The sequence below is a fragment of the Pollachius pollachius genome (genome assembly GCF_949987615.1).
Source record: "Pollachius pollachius genome assembly, chromosome: 10".
NCBI lineage: Eukaryota > Metazoa > Chordata > Actinopteri > Gadiformes > Gadidae > Pollachius > Pollachius pollachius.
The window spans coordinates 3,772,039-3,789,313 of record NC_136943.1 but is presented as its reverse complement, the minus strand read 5'-3'; the positions used below and the strand labels follow the sequence as shown (position 1 = coordinate 3,789,313).

General features: G+C 43.5%; 1 protein-coding gene across 1 annotated transcript; it reads left to right on the top strand.

Annotated features, from left to right (window-relative positions):
• The first annotated feature begins 1,229 nt into the window (after positions 1-1,229).
• Positions 1,230-10,038, top strand: LOC307081579 (uncharacterized protein). Its single transcript, XM_079744830.1, has 3 exons — positions 1,230-1,320; positions 1,420-3,035; positions 8,262-10,038. Exons 2-3 carry the CDS (start codon positions 1,422-1,424, stop codon positions 9,513-9,515), a joined length of 2,868 nt encoding a protein of 955 aa, XP_079600956.1. The 5' UTR covers positions 1,230-1,320; positions 1,420-1,421; the 3' UTR covers positions 9,516-10,038.
• Positions 10,039-17,275: the final 7,237 nt, after the last annotated feature.

The window sequence follows — 17,275 nt, the reverse complement described above, 5'->3', positions numbered from 1 at the left end:
CCACCAAATCACGACGAGGTCTCTCGTTTTACACCGGTTCTTTTTTATCTCCGGAAAGTAGAAGAGACACACATCACACGACAGCGAGTAACATTTGAAACGTCAGTGAACTGTGTGTCCGTTAGAGTTGTGACGTTCACGAACGAACCGAATCTATTAAACTACCGGCTCTTTAAACTGGGCTTTCTTTTTTTAGCTGCTATTTTCATTTTTTTTCATGAACGATGGGAACCGAGTCGCAGTGGTGAGCCTTCTTTTTCTTTTTCGTTCTTTTCTCTCTTTTTTTATCGCTGTCACGTTCACAGCATGCGCACACAAGCTCCTCCTCCTACTCCACTGAGAGGAGAGCGTGCGAAGTGCACTCGTGGTGGAAACGCGTTTGTTTGTTTCACGTGAGTGCGTCTGCGGCGGAGGCAGAGTACTGCAACTATGAGCCAAAGAAAGCACAGCAGCATCTCTTTCTAAAAATATTGTTTACCAAGATTTGCACTAATGTTACAAAGGACAGTTCAGGAGTCCTCTGCAGTGTTATACTTGAAAGAAACTTGTTTTGTAAAAGTTTTTCTATTTTAATATATTTTTTGTCAATTATATTTTTGCATGGAAGTTCATTGTTCATTGCCTGCTTAGTTTTTTTTGTGCTACAATTAAAAAGGTGATACATGATGAACAAGTGAAAAGAGCTGTATTTACGCTTCGACACATTGTATACAAAGATCCAAAATAGTGATCTCAGTGTCAAAGCAGAGGGATATATCACCACATTGTGGAATGTTTACAATGAATGCAGATCAGACATTAAAATCTAGTCCACACATGTTAAATCAAACTATAATCAATATTTAAAATATATCAAACTCAGATATCCGATGTCTAAGTCTGAATAATTCTGATCCAAATCTTACCCTATCATTCCTCCCAGTGATTATTTCCCAGATAAAAAGGGTTACCACTAGGCTAGCTTCTTAAAAATAAATGAATGAGCCAGTCTTTTGAATGGCTCTTTGAAAAGAACGGCTCCTCAAGATCCGGCTCCCTTCAAAGAGTCATAAATCCCATCTCTAGTGTCCGTCGGGTGCGGAGCAAAAAGTTAGTTGAGGAGCCAGTTGTTAGGGGAGGAGCCAGGTGTTAGGGGAGGAGCCAGGTGTTAGGGGAGGAGCCAGGTGTTAGGGGTGGAGAGGAGAGGACGTGTTTTTCAGGAAACGAAACCAGAAGTTGAGAGAAGCCAAAGCCAGCGACGTGGAAGCAGTTTCCCCATTCAGGAGAAAAATAAAACGCATTTTGGAAAGAAATAGTCTGACGGACAGTAACCACAACAAGGTGAGAATAACAGCACAAGAAATGATAAAACCTCTCTTCCCGTTATGGAATTAGAAATATATAATTGCTCAATACATAAACCTTGTTGTTTGTGTCTAGGAATGGCCTGTGCTATCACTTCCTGGTCTGAGGAGAACTTTTCATGTTCCATCTGCCTGGATGTGTTCAGCAGTCCAGTTACCACCGCATGTGGACACAACTTCTGCAGAACCTGTATTACAAAGTTCTGGGATGAACAAGTCAAGTACAAATGTCCTGTTTGCAACAAGATCTTTGACACAAGACCGGATCCACAGGTCAATACCCTCTTATCAGAGCTGGCAGCTCAGTTTAGAACGTCCGTAAGAGTAAAAGAGCAGCCTTGTGTTCAACCAGCAGAAGTTTCCTGTGACGTCTGTACTGGGACCAAGCTGAAGGCTGTGAAGTCCTGCCTAGTGTGTCTTGTCTCTTTCTGCCAAACCCACCTGGAGCCACATCAGAGAGTCGCAGTCCTGAAGAAACATCGGCTGGTCGAGCCTATGGACCGTCTGGAAGACAGGGTGTGTAAGAAACACGACCGACTTCTGGAGCTCTTCTGCCAGACTGACCAGGTGTATGTGTGTCAGTTCTGCACAGAGGCAGACCACAAGTCCCATCCTGTTGTACCTCTAAAGGAGGAGTATGAAGTGAAGACAGCCCAGCTGGAGAAGATGGAGGCTGAAGTTCCGCAGATGATCCAGGAGAGAAAACTAAAGATTAAGGAGATCAAAGACAAAGTAGTAATTAGCAACAAAGACGCAGACAGAGAGATATTTGATGGTGGACAGGTCTTCACTGCTCTGATAGGCTGTGTTGAAAGGTGCCGGGATGATTTTAACCAAACGGTTAAAGAGAAACTGAAATCCACAGTGAAACAAGCTTTAGACCTCATCAAAGAGCTGGAGCAGGAAATAGAAGATCTGACCAATAGAAGCTCAGAGGTGAAGCAGCTCTCACACACTGAAGACCACCTCCACTTCCTCCAGAACTTCAGATCCCTGAAGAATCCTCCACACACCAGGGACTGGACGGTGGTTGAGGTCCGTCCTCCGTCATACGTAGGGAGCTTGAGGAGATCCCTGGATCAGCTGGGGGAGACACTGAACATGGAGATGAAGAAGCTGCTTGAGGATGCAGAACTGAAGTGGGTCCAGCAGTATGAAGTAGATGTGACTCTGGATCCTGATACAGCTCATCCCCATCTCATTCTGTCTGAGGATGGGAAAAAAGTACATGATGGAGGTATAGGGAAGGTACTCCCAGACAACCCTAAGGGATTTACAAAGTATGCATTTGTTCTCACGAGGCAGAGCTTCTCCTCAGGGTTATTTTACTTTGAGGTCCAGGTTAAAGATAAGACTGCATGGTGGTTAGGAGTCGCCAGAGAGTCCATCAACAGAAAAGCTGTAATCACGTTGACCCCTGAGACGGGTTACTGGCCTCTTGCCTTTAACAAAGATGGGTTGGTATTTAATGATAACCCTTTTGACGGTCTCCCTCTGAGAGCTGAGCTCCAGAGGGTGGGGGTGTTTGTTGATTATGATGAGGGTCTGCTCTCCTTCTATGATGTGGAAGCCAGGGTTCGTATCTACTCTGCTACTGGCTACACCTTTACTGAGCCTCTCTATCCATTCCTCTATCCAGGTTTACATGATGGTGGTAAAAACTCTGCCCCCCTGATCATCTCACCTGTCAATAAAACAGACTAGGACCTTTGTTTGATAATAAAATAATCAAACAACCAAAACAACTAATGTTGTTACTTAAATTAGAATCTCTACTATGTGAGATCTGAGAGATCTGCATTAATGTCATACTGCTGTCATTTAACGAGGAAAATATCCTTAAGAATTAACCCCAGTTGGTGAATTTAACCGATATTAAGGGTTCGATTACATTTATGTGTCTGTTTTCCCTCTATTTTTTTACACGTTTAAGGATAAAAAATTGTTGCAGTTATGTAGAACATGTTTAGAGGATTAACATGTATGAATTATAATTTCATTATTTTAACATCTCAATTGGTTTTAACTAATGAATATTGAATGACAAAACAATCCAATGTTCTTACACTTGTGATTTAATAGTTTTTCTCGATTGTATACACACAAAAAATGGAGCTATGCACACAATTCTGAAAACTTGAAGCTCATGTATCAACTACAAGACTCCAGACTGCTAAACTCTAAGCACAATTACACTGTTTTCATGCATATAGAAATTCTAAATCACATTTTTGCAAAACTCTAACCACAAATCTCATCATTTAGCACACTTGGTTCACCTGGAAATGCTGGTCTTCAAAACGCAACAACTAATTACCAATAAGTTTAACTCACTTCTCACCTGTTCAAACTCAACTGGCAAAACACTTCAATCATGTGTCAGAGCATAAAAGAGGACTCGGTGAGCTCTACTGTGTTGTAGATATGGTCCTCTGGCCTGATCAGGATCGGAGGTTGGATACAGACTGATTTACATGTTGATCTATTTCACCTCATTTATATTCTTAAATTTTTTTTTTTTTGGCCTACGAAAGGTTTTTTATGCAGTCAGTTCAGCTGAACATTTTACTGTATTACAGTAACAAATAAATATTTGCTTTGTTACCTTTTTGTATTTGTTGACTGATTTCATCATTACATCCCCCGAAAGACAGTCTAAACATTTTCTTACTGTAGTGTTTTTCATTTTACTTATCAGTGCAAATACTGTACTGTAATTTGCCAAAATAGGTAACATTGGTGTATTGTCAGGACAATGTTGCAGTATCAACTATAGGTGTACAATATAACTCTGGGAAGCTGGGATTGTGAGTTTAGCCCATTGGAGCTCATTGGATAAACAAATTGTACCCTATTCTGATACGATTGTGTCAATGCAATATTTATGTGATATATTCACAGTATTGTATTACAATATGGCAACAGTCTTTATACTATATGTTAAACCTAATTGCAACTTTAAAAAATAAAGCTATTTCTAGACAATTTTATACATTGGAATATGTAACATGGCCTCATGAAGCCAAAACATATGTAAATAGTATTTTGATGGAATTGTTGGAATTGATCACACCAGTGTTAATTGGTGCTCTCTAAGAGATATTCATTTGATAGCTGTGTTTACTGTTTGGTGGAAAAAATCTGATTTGAGAAGAATTTGCGAGTTTTGACGAAATGATTAACTCTTCTCTGGTTTGTGTTTGGAGTTCTGAGAGATTGAGCTATAGTTTCAGAAAACGTGTTTAAACGATTGAGAAAAACGGTAAAAGAAAAGGTAAAATATTGTGATGTGTAGGCCTACATTATCATTGTAATAAATGATTTAAGTGCAATAGATACATTCTGGTCGCTGTGCACATACATCAACTAATGCCTCTGGACACATCATCAGTGATGTGCCTGGAATCATCAGACGTTTTGGGTCTTTCAACATAATGCGCCCTCCTCCAGGTGACCCAGCCGGGGCTGATCAGACCCCAGCTTGTGTCCAGGTGGCTAGCTAGCTACCATGACTCCACCGCTCTCCTCTTTTGAGCCACAGCCATCTTGAGGCCCTCTCTGCCGCATCGGTGGTACTGCGGATGGCCCTCCTCCTTCTCTCTCCCTCGATGCCCAAACTGCTGAGGGCTCTGAACAGGGAACGGGCTGCAAAACCCCCACATCCAACCTCCACCGGGAGACACCTTGCTCTCCAACCAGCCTGCTGACAGACACCGACCAGTCCCGCGTACTAGGAGAGCTTCCTCTCAAAGGCCTCTTCCAGGCGTTCTTACCGCGGGACGGTCAGCTCCAGCAGCACTAGTTGCTTGCTGGACTCAGACACAAGGACAATGTCTTGTCGCAGGGTGGTGACGGCAATGTGGCCAGGGAATTTCAGCTGCTGCTCAAGATCCACCAACAACTGCCAGTCTTTTGCAGAGGTTAGGATTCCTGCACATGTTCTTCCGGCAGGGGTTGAATGCTTCCCAGCTCTGACATGAGCATGAGGTCAGGAGATGATTCCAGGTGTGCCTGGAATCATTAGACGTCCAATAGTGTTCAGTAGAAATACTGTCTCAGTGTAATACAAAATAAAAAATGTTTGTTGCCTAAAACCCTTATTTTGTTAATGTTGAGATTGATGGAACGTTTTAAATCACTGAAAATGTGTAAAGGCCTTTAGTTTTTGAACCAGTAAATGACTTAATCTCCACCATACAACCCTTCATGTATTACAAACTTAAACAAAGCTTGCAGTGACTACATGTAAAGATTCTCCCCGTGTGTGAGTACCGTGACTTTGTCTTGTCAGCTCTCCTCTCTTATCCTCCTCCGCTCTCTTATCTCTGCTCTCCTTTAGCTCATCTAGGAATGTGTTCATTATTTTCGTACATTATACACTACGTGTGTCCATACGTCATGGGTCAACACATTTAGATTTGTGAATTTAAAATACATGTTGTACAGTTGAACTCCCACTGGGGGAGTTCATCTGTAGTGAATCACTGGTGACGTTGACGCTCCCGCTCGTGCGGAGTCCTCCTCCCCATAAGCCACGCCCACTGACTGCCTGGACGGCGCGAGGAGGGAGAGACCCCGACGCTGTTGGCACGAGAGCCGTGGACCGCGATACCTCTGAGCAGCCTGCAGCATGGGAATGAATAACCCCATCACACGTTCATATGTGTTTCACCTTCTCCCTGATGGTCTGAATAAGTTGCCAAGTGTGTCGTTAGTCGCCTTTTAGAAATAAAGTCTCAAAGAGAGTCAATGATACGTGCACAACTGTTAATGATCTGTAATGTTTGAAACTATCATTTTAGTAATTCTGTTTATTATGTAGGCTACTTTTAACTACTTTTATTCGTTGTTAAAGCATAATGGTAATAAACAACTCAGTCGAACCAACTGAATGTTCTCGTGTGTTCAGCTGATGATTCTTCCTGTTTCTTCAGTCCAAATCCTCCAAGCTGAGCAGATGTTCCTCCAGAGCTCTCTGTTGGTTATCCTAGCAGCACACCGGGAAGGTCCTCCCAGCCCCTTGGATCTCAGCAGGTCTCTGGTGTCCTGCCCCCTGACGTTGGCCAAGTCTTCAGTCCCTCCCGCCGGCTCTTCCTCAACTCACTTGTGGCTTGACCAGCTCAGTCCTCTGGAGACAATGCCTCCCAACATGTCAACAACGGAATATTTAGGGGTCTGAGCAGCGGACCGTTTCGGCGCCGCCAGCGCCGGCTCTGCGTTACGGCAATTACTTTCTATTCCGACTGACCGGACCGAATACGCAGTCTGCTAATAACTCTAATGCTCGTCTGTGAATTGTAAGCATGCACACTGGGGCGAGCGTAGTGCCAATAAAAAGCTCTCTATTCATTTTTTTTGGGGGGGCGAACATCGAACCAGTTCTTGATTCGGGAAGCACCGGAAACCCGGGTCGATTAACACCAATGAATCCTAGCTAGGGTCAAGAATCACCGCCAAATCACGACGAGGTCTCTCGTTTTACACAGGTTATTTTTTATCTTCGGAAAGTAGAAGAGACACACATCACACGACAGCGAGTGACATTCGAAACGTCAGTCAACTGTGTGACCGTGGGGGCGGAGCAAGAAGTTAGTGAAGGAGCTAGTTGTTAGGGGAGGAGCCAGTTGTTAGGGGAGGAGAGGAGGTGACGTGTTGTTCAGGAAACGAAACTAAAAGTTCAGAGAAACCAAAGCCAGCGACGTGGAAGCAGTCCTCCCCGTTCAGGAGAAAAATAAAACGTATTTTGGAAAGAAATAGTCTGACGGACAGTAACCACAACAAGGTGAGAATAACATTTACATTTACATTTAGGGCAATTAGCAGACGCTTTTATCCAAAGCGACTTACAATAAGTGCATTTGTTACAATAAGTACATTTGTCATAAGAAGTGAAACAATATATCGCTGTCGGTACAGTAAAGATGTTCATAGAACCAAGTGCAAGTATTACAATCGCTAGGCTAACCCATTCCCCGTGTAAAGCAAAGATAGCAGCTACTGTAGATGCTACATTAAATAACGGGAACGGGAATAACAGCACAAGAGGTGATAAAACCTTCCCGTTATTTAATTAGAAATACAATTAGAAATACATAATTGCTCAATACATAAACCTTGTTGTTTGTGTCTAGGAATGGCCTCTGCTATAACTTCCTGGTCTGAGGGGACCTTTTCATGTTCCATCTGCCTGGATGTGTTCAGCAGCCCAGTTACCACCGCATGTGGACACAACTTCTGCAGAACCTGTATTACAAAGTTCTTGGATGAACGAGTCCAGTACAAATGTCCTGTTTGCAACAAGATCTTTGACACAAGACCGGATCCACAGGTCAATACCCTCTTATCAGAGCTGGCAGCTCCGTTTAGAACGTCCGTAAGAGTGAAAGAGCAGCCTTATGTTCAACCAGCAGAAGTTCCCTGTGACGTCTGTACTGGGACCCAGCTGAAGGCCGTGAAGTCCTGCCTAGTGTGTCTTGTCTCTTACTGCCTGTTACGAGCCCACATTAAAATCGTGTGAACAACTAACATAATAACTCAAAGAAATGGATTTTCTGGAAAGAAAACGTTTTGGTTTATTTCTTTTCCATATATCGGTTTAGTTAACAGAATGAGAGGGTTGCCACAAAAACAGAAAAGAAAGCAACCGCTCCCACCATAAAATAAAAGATCCAAGATCAACAATAATACATACGGATTTGAACAAATGGGTTCTGGTTTATCAAAAGGAAAAGTGCGACCAGCCAGCGTCTGCCATGTCGAGGGTGTGAGAGAAAAAGAGAGACAGCCATCTAAGAAGTAGGCAGGTTTATATACTTGGGAGGGCCGGCCTTTTCAATTAGTCACTGCAAGGTAACGCCCAGTCTCCTCCTACCAGGAACAAGGAGGCAGGACCCGTAACACTGCCAAACCCACCTGGAGCCACATCAGAGAGTAGCAGGCCTGAAGAAACATCGGCTGGTCGAGCCTATGGACCGTCTGGAAGACAGGATGTGTAAGAAACACGACCGACTTCTGGAGCTCTTCTGCCAGACTGACCAGGTGTATTTGTGTCAGTTCTGCACAGAGACAGACCACATGTCCCATCCTGTTGTACCTCTAAAGGAGGAGTATGAAGTGAAGACAGCCCAGCTGGGGAAGATGGAGGCTGAAGTTCTGCAGATGATCCAGGAGAGAAAACTAACAATTAAGGAGATCAAAGACACAGTAGAAATTAGCAACAAAGACGCAGACAGAGAGATAGCTGATGGTGGGCAGGTCTTCACTGCTCTGATAGGCTGTGTTGAAAAGTGCCAGGATGATTTCAACCAAACGGTTAAAGAGAAACTGAAATCCACAGTGAAACAAGCTGAAGACCTCATCAAAGAGCTGGAGCAGGAAATAGAAGATCTGACCAATAGAAGCTCAGAGGTGAAGCAGCTCTCACACACTGAAGACCACCTCCACTTCCTCCAGACCTTCAGATCCCTGAAGAATCCTCCACACACCAGGGACTGGACGACGGTGGAGGTCCGTCCTCCGTCATACGTAGGGAGCTTGAGGAGATCCCTGGATCAGCTGGAGGAGTCACTGAACAGGGAGATGAAGAAGCTGCGTGATGCTGAACTGAAGTGGTTCCAACAGTATGAAGTAGATGTGACTTTGGATCCTGATACAGCTCATCCCCAGCTACTCTTGTCTGTGGATGGTAAACAAGTACATCATGGAGGTGTAGGGAAGGTACTCCCAGACAGCCCTAAGAGATTTACAAAGTATGTATTTGTTCTCCCGAGGCAGAGCTTCTCCTCAGGGAGATTTTACTTTGAGGTCCAGGTTAAAGACAAGACTGCATGGTGGTTAGGAGTGGTCAGAGAGTCCATCGACAGAAAAGCTGGGACCATGTGGACCCCTGAGACGGGTTACTGGGCTCTTGCCTACAACAAAGATGGGTTGGTATTTAATGATAACCCTGCTGTCCGTCTCCCTCTGAGAACTGAGCTCCAGAAGGTGGGGGTGTTTGTTGATTATGATGAGGGTCTGGTATCCTTCTATGATGTGGAAGCCAGGGTTCATATCTACTCTGCTACTGGTTGCACCTTTACTGAACCTCTCTATCCATTCCTCTGTCCACATTTACATGATTGTGGTAAAAATTCTGCCCCCCTGATCATTTCACCTGTCAATCAAACAAACTAGGACTTTATTTGATAATAACAATCAAACAACCAAAACAACTAATGTTGTTTCCTGATTTAAAATATAATTAGAATCTCTACTATGTGAGATCTAAGAGATCTGCATTAATGTCATACTGCCGTCATTTAATGAGAAAAGTAACCTTAAGAATTAACCCTAGTTGTTGAATTTAACCCATTATAAGGGGTTAGATTACATTTATGTGTCTGTTTTCCCTCTATTTTTTTTTTGTTTAAAAATATAAAATTGTTGCAGTTATGTAGAACATGTTTAAAGGATTAACATGTATAAATTATAATTTAATTATTTTAACCTTTCTATTGGTTTTAACTACTGAATATTGAATGACAAAACAATTCAATGTTCTTACACTTGTGATTTTAATAAAAAGAAAAGGCCAAATATTGTAATGTGTAGGCCTACATTATCATTGTAATAGATAATTTAAGTGCAATAGACAGTGTTGTGCCTGAACAGTTCATGATCTCGTTCATATTTTGGGCTAACTGAACGTACTGTATTACTGCCTGATGTACGTTTCTGTGAACTCGTTCATTCTGGTGTCTGTGAACGGCACGCTCACTCGGTTTTACTTCGTTCAATATGGGGGTTATTTGTTTATCAACACGGCGGATGCGCGCGCAGATCGCGTGTTGTTTGACCGGTTGCCATGGTATTCTCCGTGCGGTTAATTTGCAGTTGTGGTGTTGCCATCTTACTGTTACATTAAACTGTAATCAGAAAATGCGATTATATGCTATAGACCCTATATTATCTGTCGTATAAAGGCTAGGACGAATTTTAAATTATAAATATGTACACTTTATTTTGAAAGTACAGACCGGCGCGATTCCCATTGAAACGAATGGCGCGGTGATTATTCTTCAAAACGAGAGCTGTTAAATTGTGGAAAATAAATTAAGCTGTAATCAGACAATGCGGTTATATGCTATAGACCCTAAAGTATCTGTGGTATAAAGGCTGAGACGAATTTCGAATTATAAATATGTACAATCCATAACGTTAGCTCTCTGGCTCATAGCTCAGCGGACTAGAATACCTCATAGAATCATTGCTTGTTGGCCGGAAACGGAAAGGGGGGCTGTTCACGTTTGGTTGTAGTCTTTTCGCTCGGTTCACCGTCTCATCAGTAGGGCTAGAACCGAGCGAAAAGACTACAACCAAACGTGAACACAACCCCCCCCCTTTCCGTTTCTGGCCAACGACCAATGAGTCTTGCGCTAAATGTGCAATAAAACACGATAGAAATTGTATTAAGCTACGATACTTGATTCAAGCAACCTATTTCATCCTAAACAAACCTCAAAAGGGGGCTCAATGTTAAAAATGCCGGAAAAAACGAATATCTCACAGCAACATATTGAAAAAAATAACTATGAACTAGTTCATTTTTTGGAACTGTGAACTTAGTTCAAAATTTTGAATTATGAACGTTTAACTGAACTAGTTTATTTTTCAAATTTGTGAACTGAACTTAGAACTAGTTCACGTAGAAAGTGAACTTTCCCAACACTGGCAATAGATACATTCTAGTCACTGTGTACATACATCAACTGATGCCTCTGGACACATCATCAGTGATGTGCCTGGAATCATCAGACGTTTTGGGTCTTTCAACATAATGCGCCCTCCTCCAGGTGACCCAGCCGGGGCTGATCAGACCCCAGCTTGTGTCCAGATGGCTAGCTAGCTACTGTCGTGGCAATTTCTCCGTCAGATGTTGCGCCTAAGACAGATGAGATATTTAGATGCAAAAAGCACACAATACTCGTTGGCAATTGGTGGTCATATATTTTTAAATAAAAGTAAGAACAAAGATACATCACAACATGCATCAACAAACAACAAAACAGGCATACAATAAAGTAATCTGAGGTCTCAGATGGGAGTTCGTCCTGCGTCTTACTTCATTCTCTAAAGGTTTGCAAGGAGAAGTCCGCTGAGTGGCTAAAGTCAGGAGTTCTTATACACTTATATCGGGTTCCTGAGGGCAGCTGGCCCCCAATAAACCGAAAGCCTTTGTTAACCAGATGGTAGTCTATCGATTGAAGTTCCATAGGATATCATAAAAGGGGTCGTGGCCGTGCCATGTAACCCTTTGTTTCCCGACGCTCCCCAGGGGGTCGAGGAACAGGCCCAAACCAACAGAAGATAACACGGGAACAGATAGTGAGAACAGATCACATCACCAACCACAAAGGTTTACACTTTAGACGACCCTGAAAGAGAGCAGGATGGCAAGAACATACACAAAATAGTAAACAAAACCTAAGTTCATAAAGAAAAACGTAACATGTCGATTTTCCACCACGCTACCATGACTCGATGGCTCTCCTCTTTTGAGCCATAGCCATCTTGAGGCCCTCTCTGCCGCATCGGTGGTACTGCAGATGGCCCTCCTCCTTCTCTCTCCCTCGATGCCCAAACTGCTGAGGGCTCTGAACAGGGAACGGGCTGCAAAACCCCCGCATCCAACCTCCACCGGGAGACACCTTGCTCTCCAACCAGCCTGCTGACAGACACCGACCAGTCCCGCGTACTAGGAGAGCTTCCTCTCAAAGGCCTCTTCCAGGCGTTCTTACCGCGGGACGGTCAGCTCCAGCAGCACTAGTTGCTTGCTGGACTCAAATATTTGAGTTTCTAAGATGCGATTTCCTTCATTCTAGTCCTTTTTAGGGTGACCTGCTGGACATTGGGTAATCCTAAATCCCTTCTAATTCATAGCCTACATTTCCAGTTGCAGGGCCTGCTCAAGACAATACTATTTAATGGAAAGGAACAATAACCCCATAACTATTGACTTCTAGAATGTTTGATGTAAACTCCAATGGCAAAATTGAGACTAAATTTCAATAGATTCAAAGTAGGATTGCAGAGATGGATTTGCTTTTTTGTATTATAGAAGTGGTATGCTTACTGTGCTTAGCCAACAATAGGCCCATTATTTTGTAGCGAAGAATTATCCATGCTGTTGCATGTCCTTTCCACTAGATGGCAACGAAGAAGCTTTAAAAAGATCCGGGGCTTTTGAAGTGAGATTCGGGGCTTCAGTCCCGAAAGCCTTGTGGCTTGTGAAAAAGTTTATATTTGGATTGTAAAACGCATGAAAATATAAATTAATGGTCTTAATTTATTTTCTTTGTCAAGTGGCCGTGGAATAAGTGGGATAATGCCCCTTACTTAACGGACGACGCGGAGGCTTGAACCGTCCGACGCAAAGTCCATTAACTCCTGATAATGGACACCTTGAAGGGCATTATCCCGCTTATACCACGGTCACTTGCCAAAGAAAATAAATTAAGACCATTCATTTATATTTTCATGCGTTTCCAGTAATTAGGATGGACCTTAGCTACGACTTGGCAACGGGAGGCATTCTAGTCTGCTCAGCTATGCGCCAGAGAGCTAACGTTATGCATTGTACATATTTATAATTTGAAATTTGTCCCAGCCTTTATACCACAGATACTATTAAGCAGGTGTCCGTATATCAGGAGTTAATTTCCACCCTTCAGCCAATAAGAATCGAGTATTCCCCCAGACCGTGGTATAAGTACTTTTAAGTACTTTTATTTGTTGTTAAAGCATAGTGGTAATAAACAACTCAGTTGAACTGAATGTTCTCGTGTGTTCAGCCGATGATTCTTCCTGTTTCTTCAGTCTAAATCCTCCAAGCTGAGCAGATGTTCCTCCAGAGCTCTCTGTTGGTTATCCTAGCAGCACACCGGGAAGGTCCTCCCAGCCCCTTGGATCCCAGCGGGTCTATGGTGTCCTGCCCCCTGACGTTGGCCCAGTCTTCAGACCCTCCCGCCGGCTCTTCCTCCACTCACCGGTGGCTTAGTGGACCAGCTCAGTCCCCTGGAGACAATGCCTCCCAGCCACTAGCGGTGCCAGGATATTGATTGTGGGTGGGCCTCCAGAAAACTGGATGGGCCAGTTAAAATAAGCCAAAAATAAAAACCGGGTTCCCCTTCATCTCCGTTTCAGCGCTTTTCTGCGGCACTGAGGACAGTGACTCAGTAGCCTACCTGTGTGGCTCTTATGTTAGGCCTACTGTCCTCAGCTCAGAGCTGAAGCGGACAAAGACACACACCTTGGCATTAAGCCTAACTTCATTTATCTCTTTTGAACGTTCAACACACAAAAAGACTGAAACTGAGTTATATCTTTGGAGGTTCTGTTTCTCTCTCCATTTATTTACCCAGCACGGCGGGCAGGGAACTGTCCAAAATTATTTAACTGTTTCTTATAAATTCAGAATGAAAGAAGAACTGTATGGACATGAAATAACAGCAGCATTGAATCTGCCACAGCTGCTAAACACAAACAGCAGGAAAACGATCAAAAATTATTTCAACTGTAGCTTATTTTTTAAGAATAATTAAATGAATAACATATCTAACCATATAAACAAAATCATAACAATCCGAGATAACTGATAAATAATCACAAATGCACACAATTCAATTAAAACTTGCTTGTGGGACTTGGGGCTGGCAGCAGGAGACGGCAGGGTTTCGTGCTGAACACAGCAAGAATTGCTTGATATTCCAGTGAATCAGTCAATTCCCTTTCAAATGAAAGCAGTGACAAAGAGTGCAGCCTATCTGTCAACATTGTAGCCCTGGTGCCTGTTTTTATCCGATTGACAGAGTCTCTCCACGGTACATGTCGTCATGGGTAATGTGAGGAGGCTGTTCGTGTTGGGGAAAATATCACGGGGGCATGCGTCGAGCACTTCTACGAGTGTTTCTTTTTTCTCGTTCATGGTCTTGTTGGCCTTTGCCTTTCTTTTAAGCTGCTGCAAAAACACAGTGTGCTCTGCGTCTTCCACCGGAATGGAAAAGGGCGCGCAGGCGGGCCGGATGAGGGCCTTGTCACCAAAGGTGTCTGACCGTGGCAAGAAGGCAGCAGCCGGCTCTCATAAAGCCGTATGTGTCGGGCTTGAAACGAGTGTTCAGCTCCATCATCTGCTTGTCCAGTATGTCATTCCATAATTTCTGTAGGTCAGAGTTTTGCTGTACAGGTAATGATTTGCCCAGGGGAGAATCAACGTGCGTATTGCAGCCTGTGGGCAGGCAGTCCACACGTGGGGTAAAAGCCGCTGATTGGCTGAGAAGCTTTTACTCAAAGCTTTCCTCAGGCTGCTTATTGGATGAACAGCTGGAATGAAAATCACTCACCACTCACTATAGGCCTCGGTCAAAATGGGCGGGCCCGGACCTAAAATGGGTGGGCCCAGCCTCATCAGGTGAAGACTTGGCTTGGATTGAGTCTGCTCAATCATTATTATTACTCACAGAATTAAGTTGAAATGTAATCATGCAGTCTCTGTCTGCCCTCTCCCCCCCCCTCCCCCTCCCCCTCTATACTAAACCATGATATCTGTATTCTCTGTTGCGTTGTTCTGTTGTCGTTTCAACTCGTGGGTTATTGATGTTATTGTTAAATGGCCGGACAGTAAAAAGATCAATGATCCAAACAATACCTTATATATCCTGTTAGGATATATAAGGTATTATGGGATGTTTATGTGTCATATCTAGTAAACATGTTGTGGAGATCAAGAACTGAGAGCTGACATCTTCTTCAAGAACAGTGGCTCCTGCTCGGAAGATCAGACAGCCCTTGTCCCACCTCCTCCTCTCTCCTCCTCCCTCTGTCCTCTACCTTAAGACACAGCCCATCATTCATCACAGCTCTCAGTTACTGGATCAAAAGATGAAGACTAATTTCACCACCTGCAGCAACCCAGAAACAACAGAGACCAGACTGGACAAGAACCAATAGAGACCAGAGACCAGAGACCAGACCAGGGGCCAGAGACCAGACCAGGGGCCAGAACCACTAGAGACCAGAGCCCAGAGAGACCAGAACCACTAGATACCAGAGACAAGAGAGACCAGAACAACTAGAGACCAGAGACCTCCACTTTGAGGTACTGACACCGTCTCTGAAAGGCCGTGACCACCAGAGCCTCGACCTAGCGGTGGGCCAGGAGACCGCGACGCACCGCGAGAGGAGCGATGCAGGAGTCTTTAGTCAGCAGCGCCCCCCGGTGGCCCCTAGGGGCCTCGCTGCTTTAGTTCATCAAATGAGACGAGAAATACTATTATAATTAATTTATGAAAACTGAAAACACTGTAAAGATACCGCAATAAGACATGGGCTTTATTGCATATGATATAGCTGCTCCTGACATCCCTACCTGGTGGTCTCATGATGTTAACATGTACATTATATAATCAAACATGATATTAATATAGTTGATGGCCACTCAGAGACCCCTGGTCCTCTAATTATCTGTTCTAATTATTTATTATATTGTTATCAATTATTTAATTGTATCTATTTTTTCTATTCTATAATACATTTACATTTACATTTAGGGCATTTAGCAGACGCTTTTATCCAAAGCGACTTACAATAAGTGCATTTGTTACAATAAGTACATTTGTCATAAGAAGTGAAACAATATATCGCTGTCGGTACAGTAAAGATGTTCATAGAACCAAGTGCAAGTATTACAATCTCTAGGCTAACCCATTCCCCGTGTAAAGCAACGATAGCAGCTACTGTAGATGCTACACAATTAAGTACCTTGAATAAGTGCAATGTACAAGTGCCAGGACGTACAACATTCAATGGTGGCTGTGCATTGGTTTCTATGCAGAGTCGAGGTGAACTCTGAACAGGTGAGTTTTGAGTCTTTTACAGAAGCTGGTGAGCGACTCTGCGATCCTGACATCGGTAGGAAGCTCGTTCCACCACTGAGGTCCCAAAACAGAGAAAAGTTGTGACTTCGCTGATCAACCTTTGCTTGCTCTTAGCGATGGCGGTACCAGACGTCCAGCTGAGGTAGTTGAGCGGAGGGATCGAGCTGGGGTGTGTGGCTTTACTAATGCTTGGAGGTAGGCAGGGGCAGTTCCATCGACTGCCTTGTATGCCAGTACCATCATCTTGAATCTGATGCGAGCTATTACAGGGAGCCAGTGGAGGTCTCGGAAGAGGGGTAATACTTAACTTGATAATACTTAATCATATGTTATTATTAGTGCTGTCAAGCAATTAAAATATAACAATTACTCACGATTAATCACACATTTTTTTCTATTGTAAATATCCCTTGATTTCGTGCTGCTAGCCTTTTAGTGAGATCAGAGAGTGTTGAGAAGGACAGTAATAAAATATATTTGGTAAGATGGACATAAGAGAGACCCGCAATGAATTCAACCCGGTCCACTTGACATCGGGTGGATGACAGTGGTAGGCCTACCGTAAAACTTAGCCCAGCCTTTTATTTGTTTCAATAACTGAACTTTCGAACAAAACTCTTGCTCAGCAAAGATGGGAAATACTATAACATTTATTATTTAAACCACAATGAATATTCCTACCGTACGTAGGCCTATACACATTACCAGGCTATCGAATAACGCCTACACACACACACACACACACACACACACACACACACACACACACACACACACACATGGTGGCGGAGTGGTAATCGGGAGAGTTGGGAGAATTCCCGGTGGGCCGTTAACGTTTCGGGGCTGTCGGGCTGGTTACTGCGGGATAACAATATTGCCTTTCTAAAAGTTCCTGACAGCGCCATCCGGCAGCCTGAGCTGTGCGCCCGCAACCTCACACTCACTCAACACCAGCCGCAACACCCACAAAGTATGGGGTCAGAACAGTCTAATTAATAATGAATGCACAGAGAAGGATTCACA

Coding starts and splice junctions, on each gene's coding strand:
- LOC307081579 (XM_079744830.1), top strand. CDS start 1,422: ATGGCCTGTGCTATCACTTCCTGGTCTGAGGAGAACTTTTCATGTTCC. Junction 3,036..8,261: donor TGATCATCTCACCTGTCAAT/AAAACAGACTAG, acceptor ACCCACCTGGAG/CCACATCAGAGAGTAGCAGG.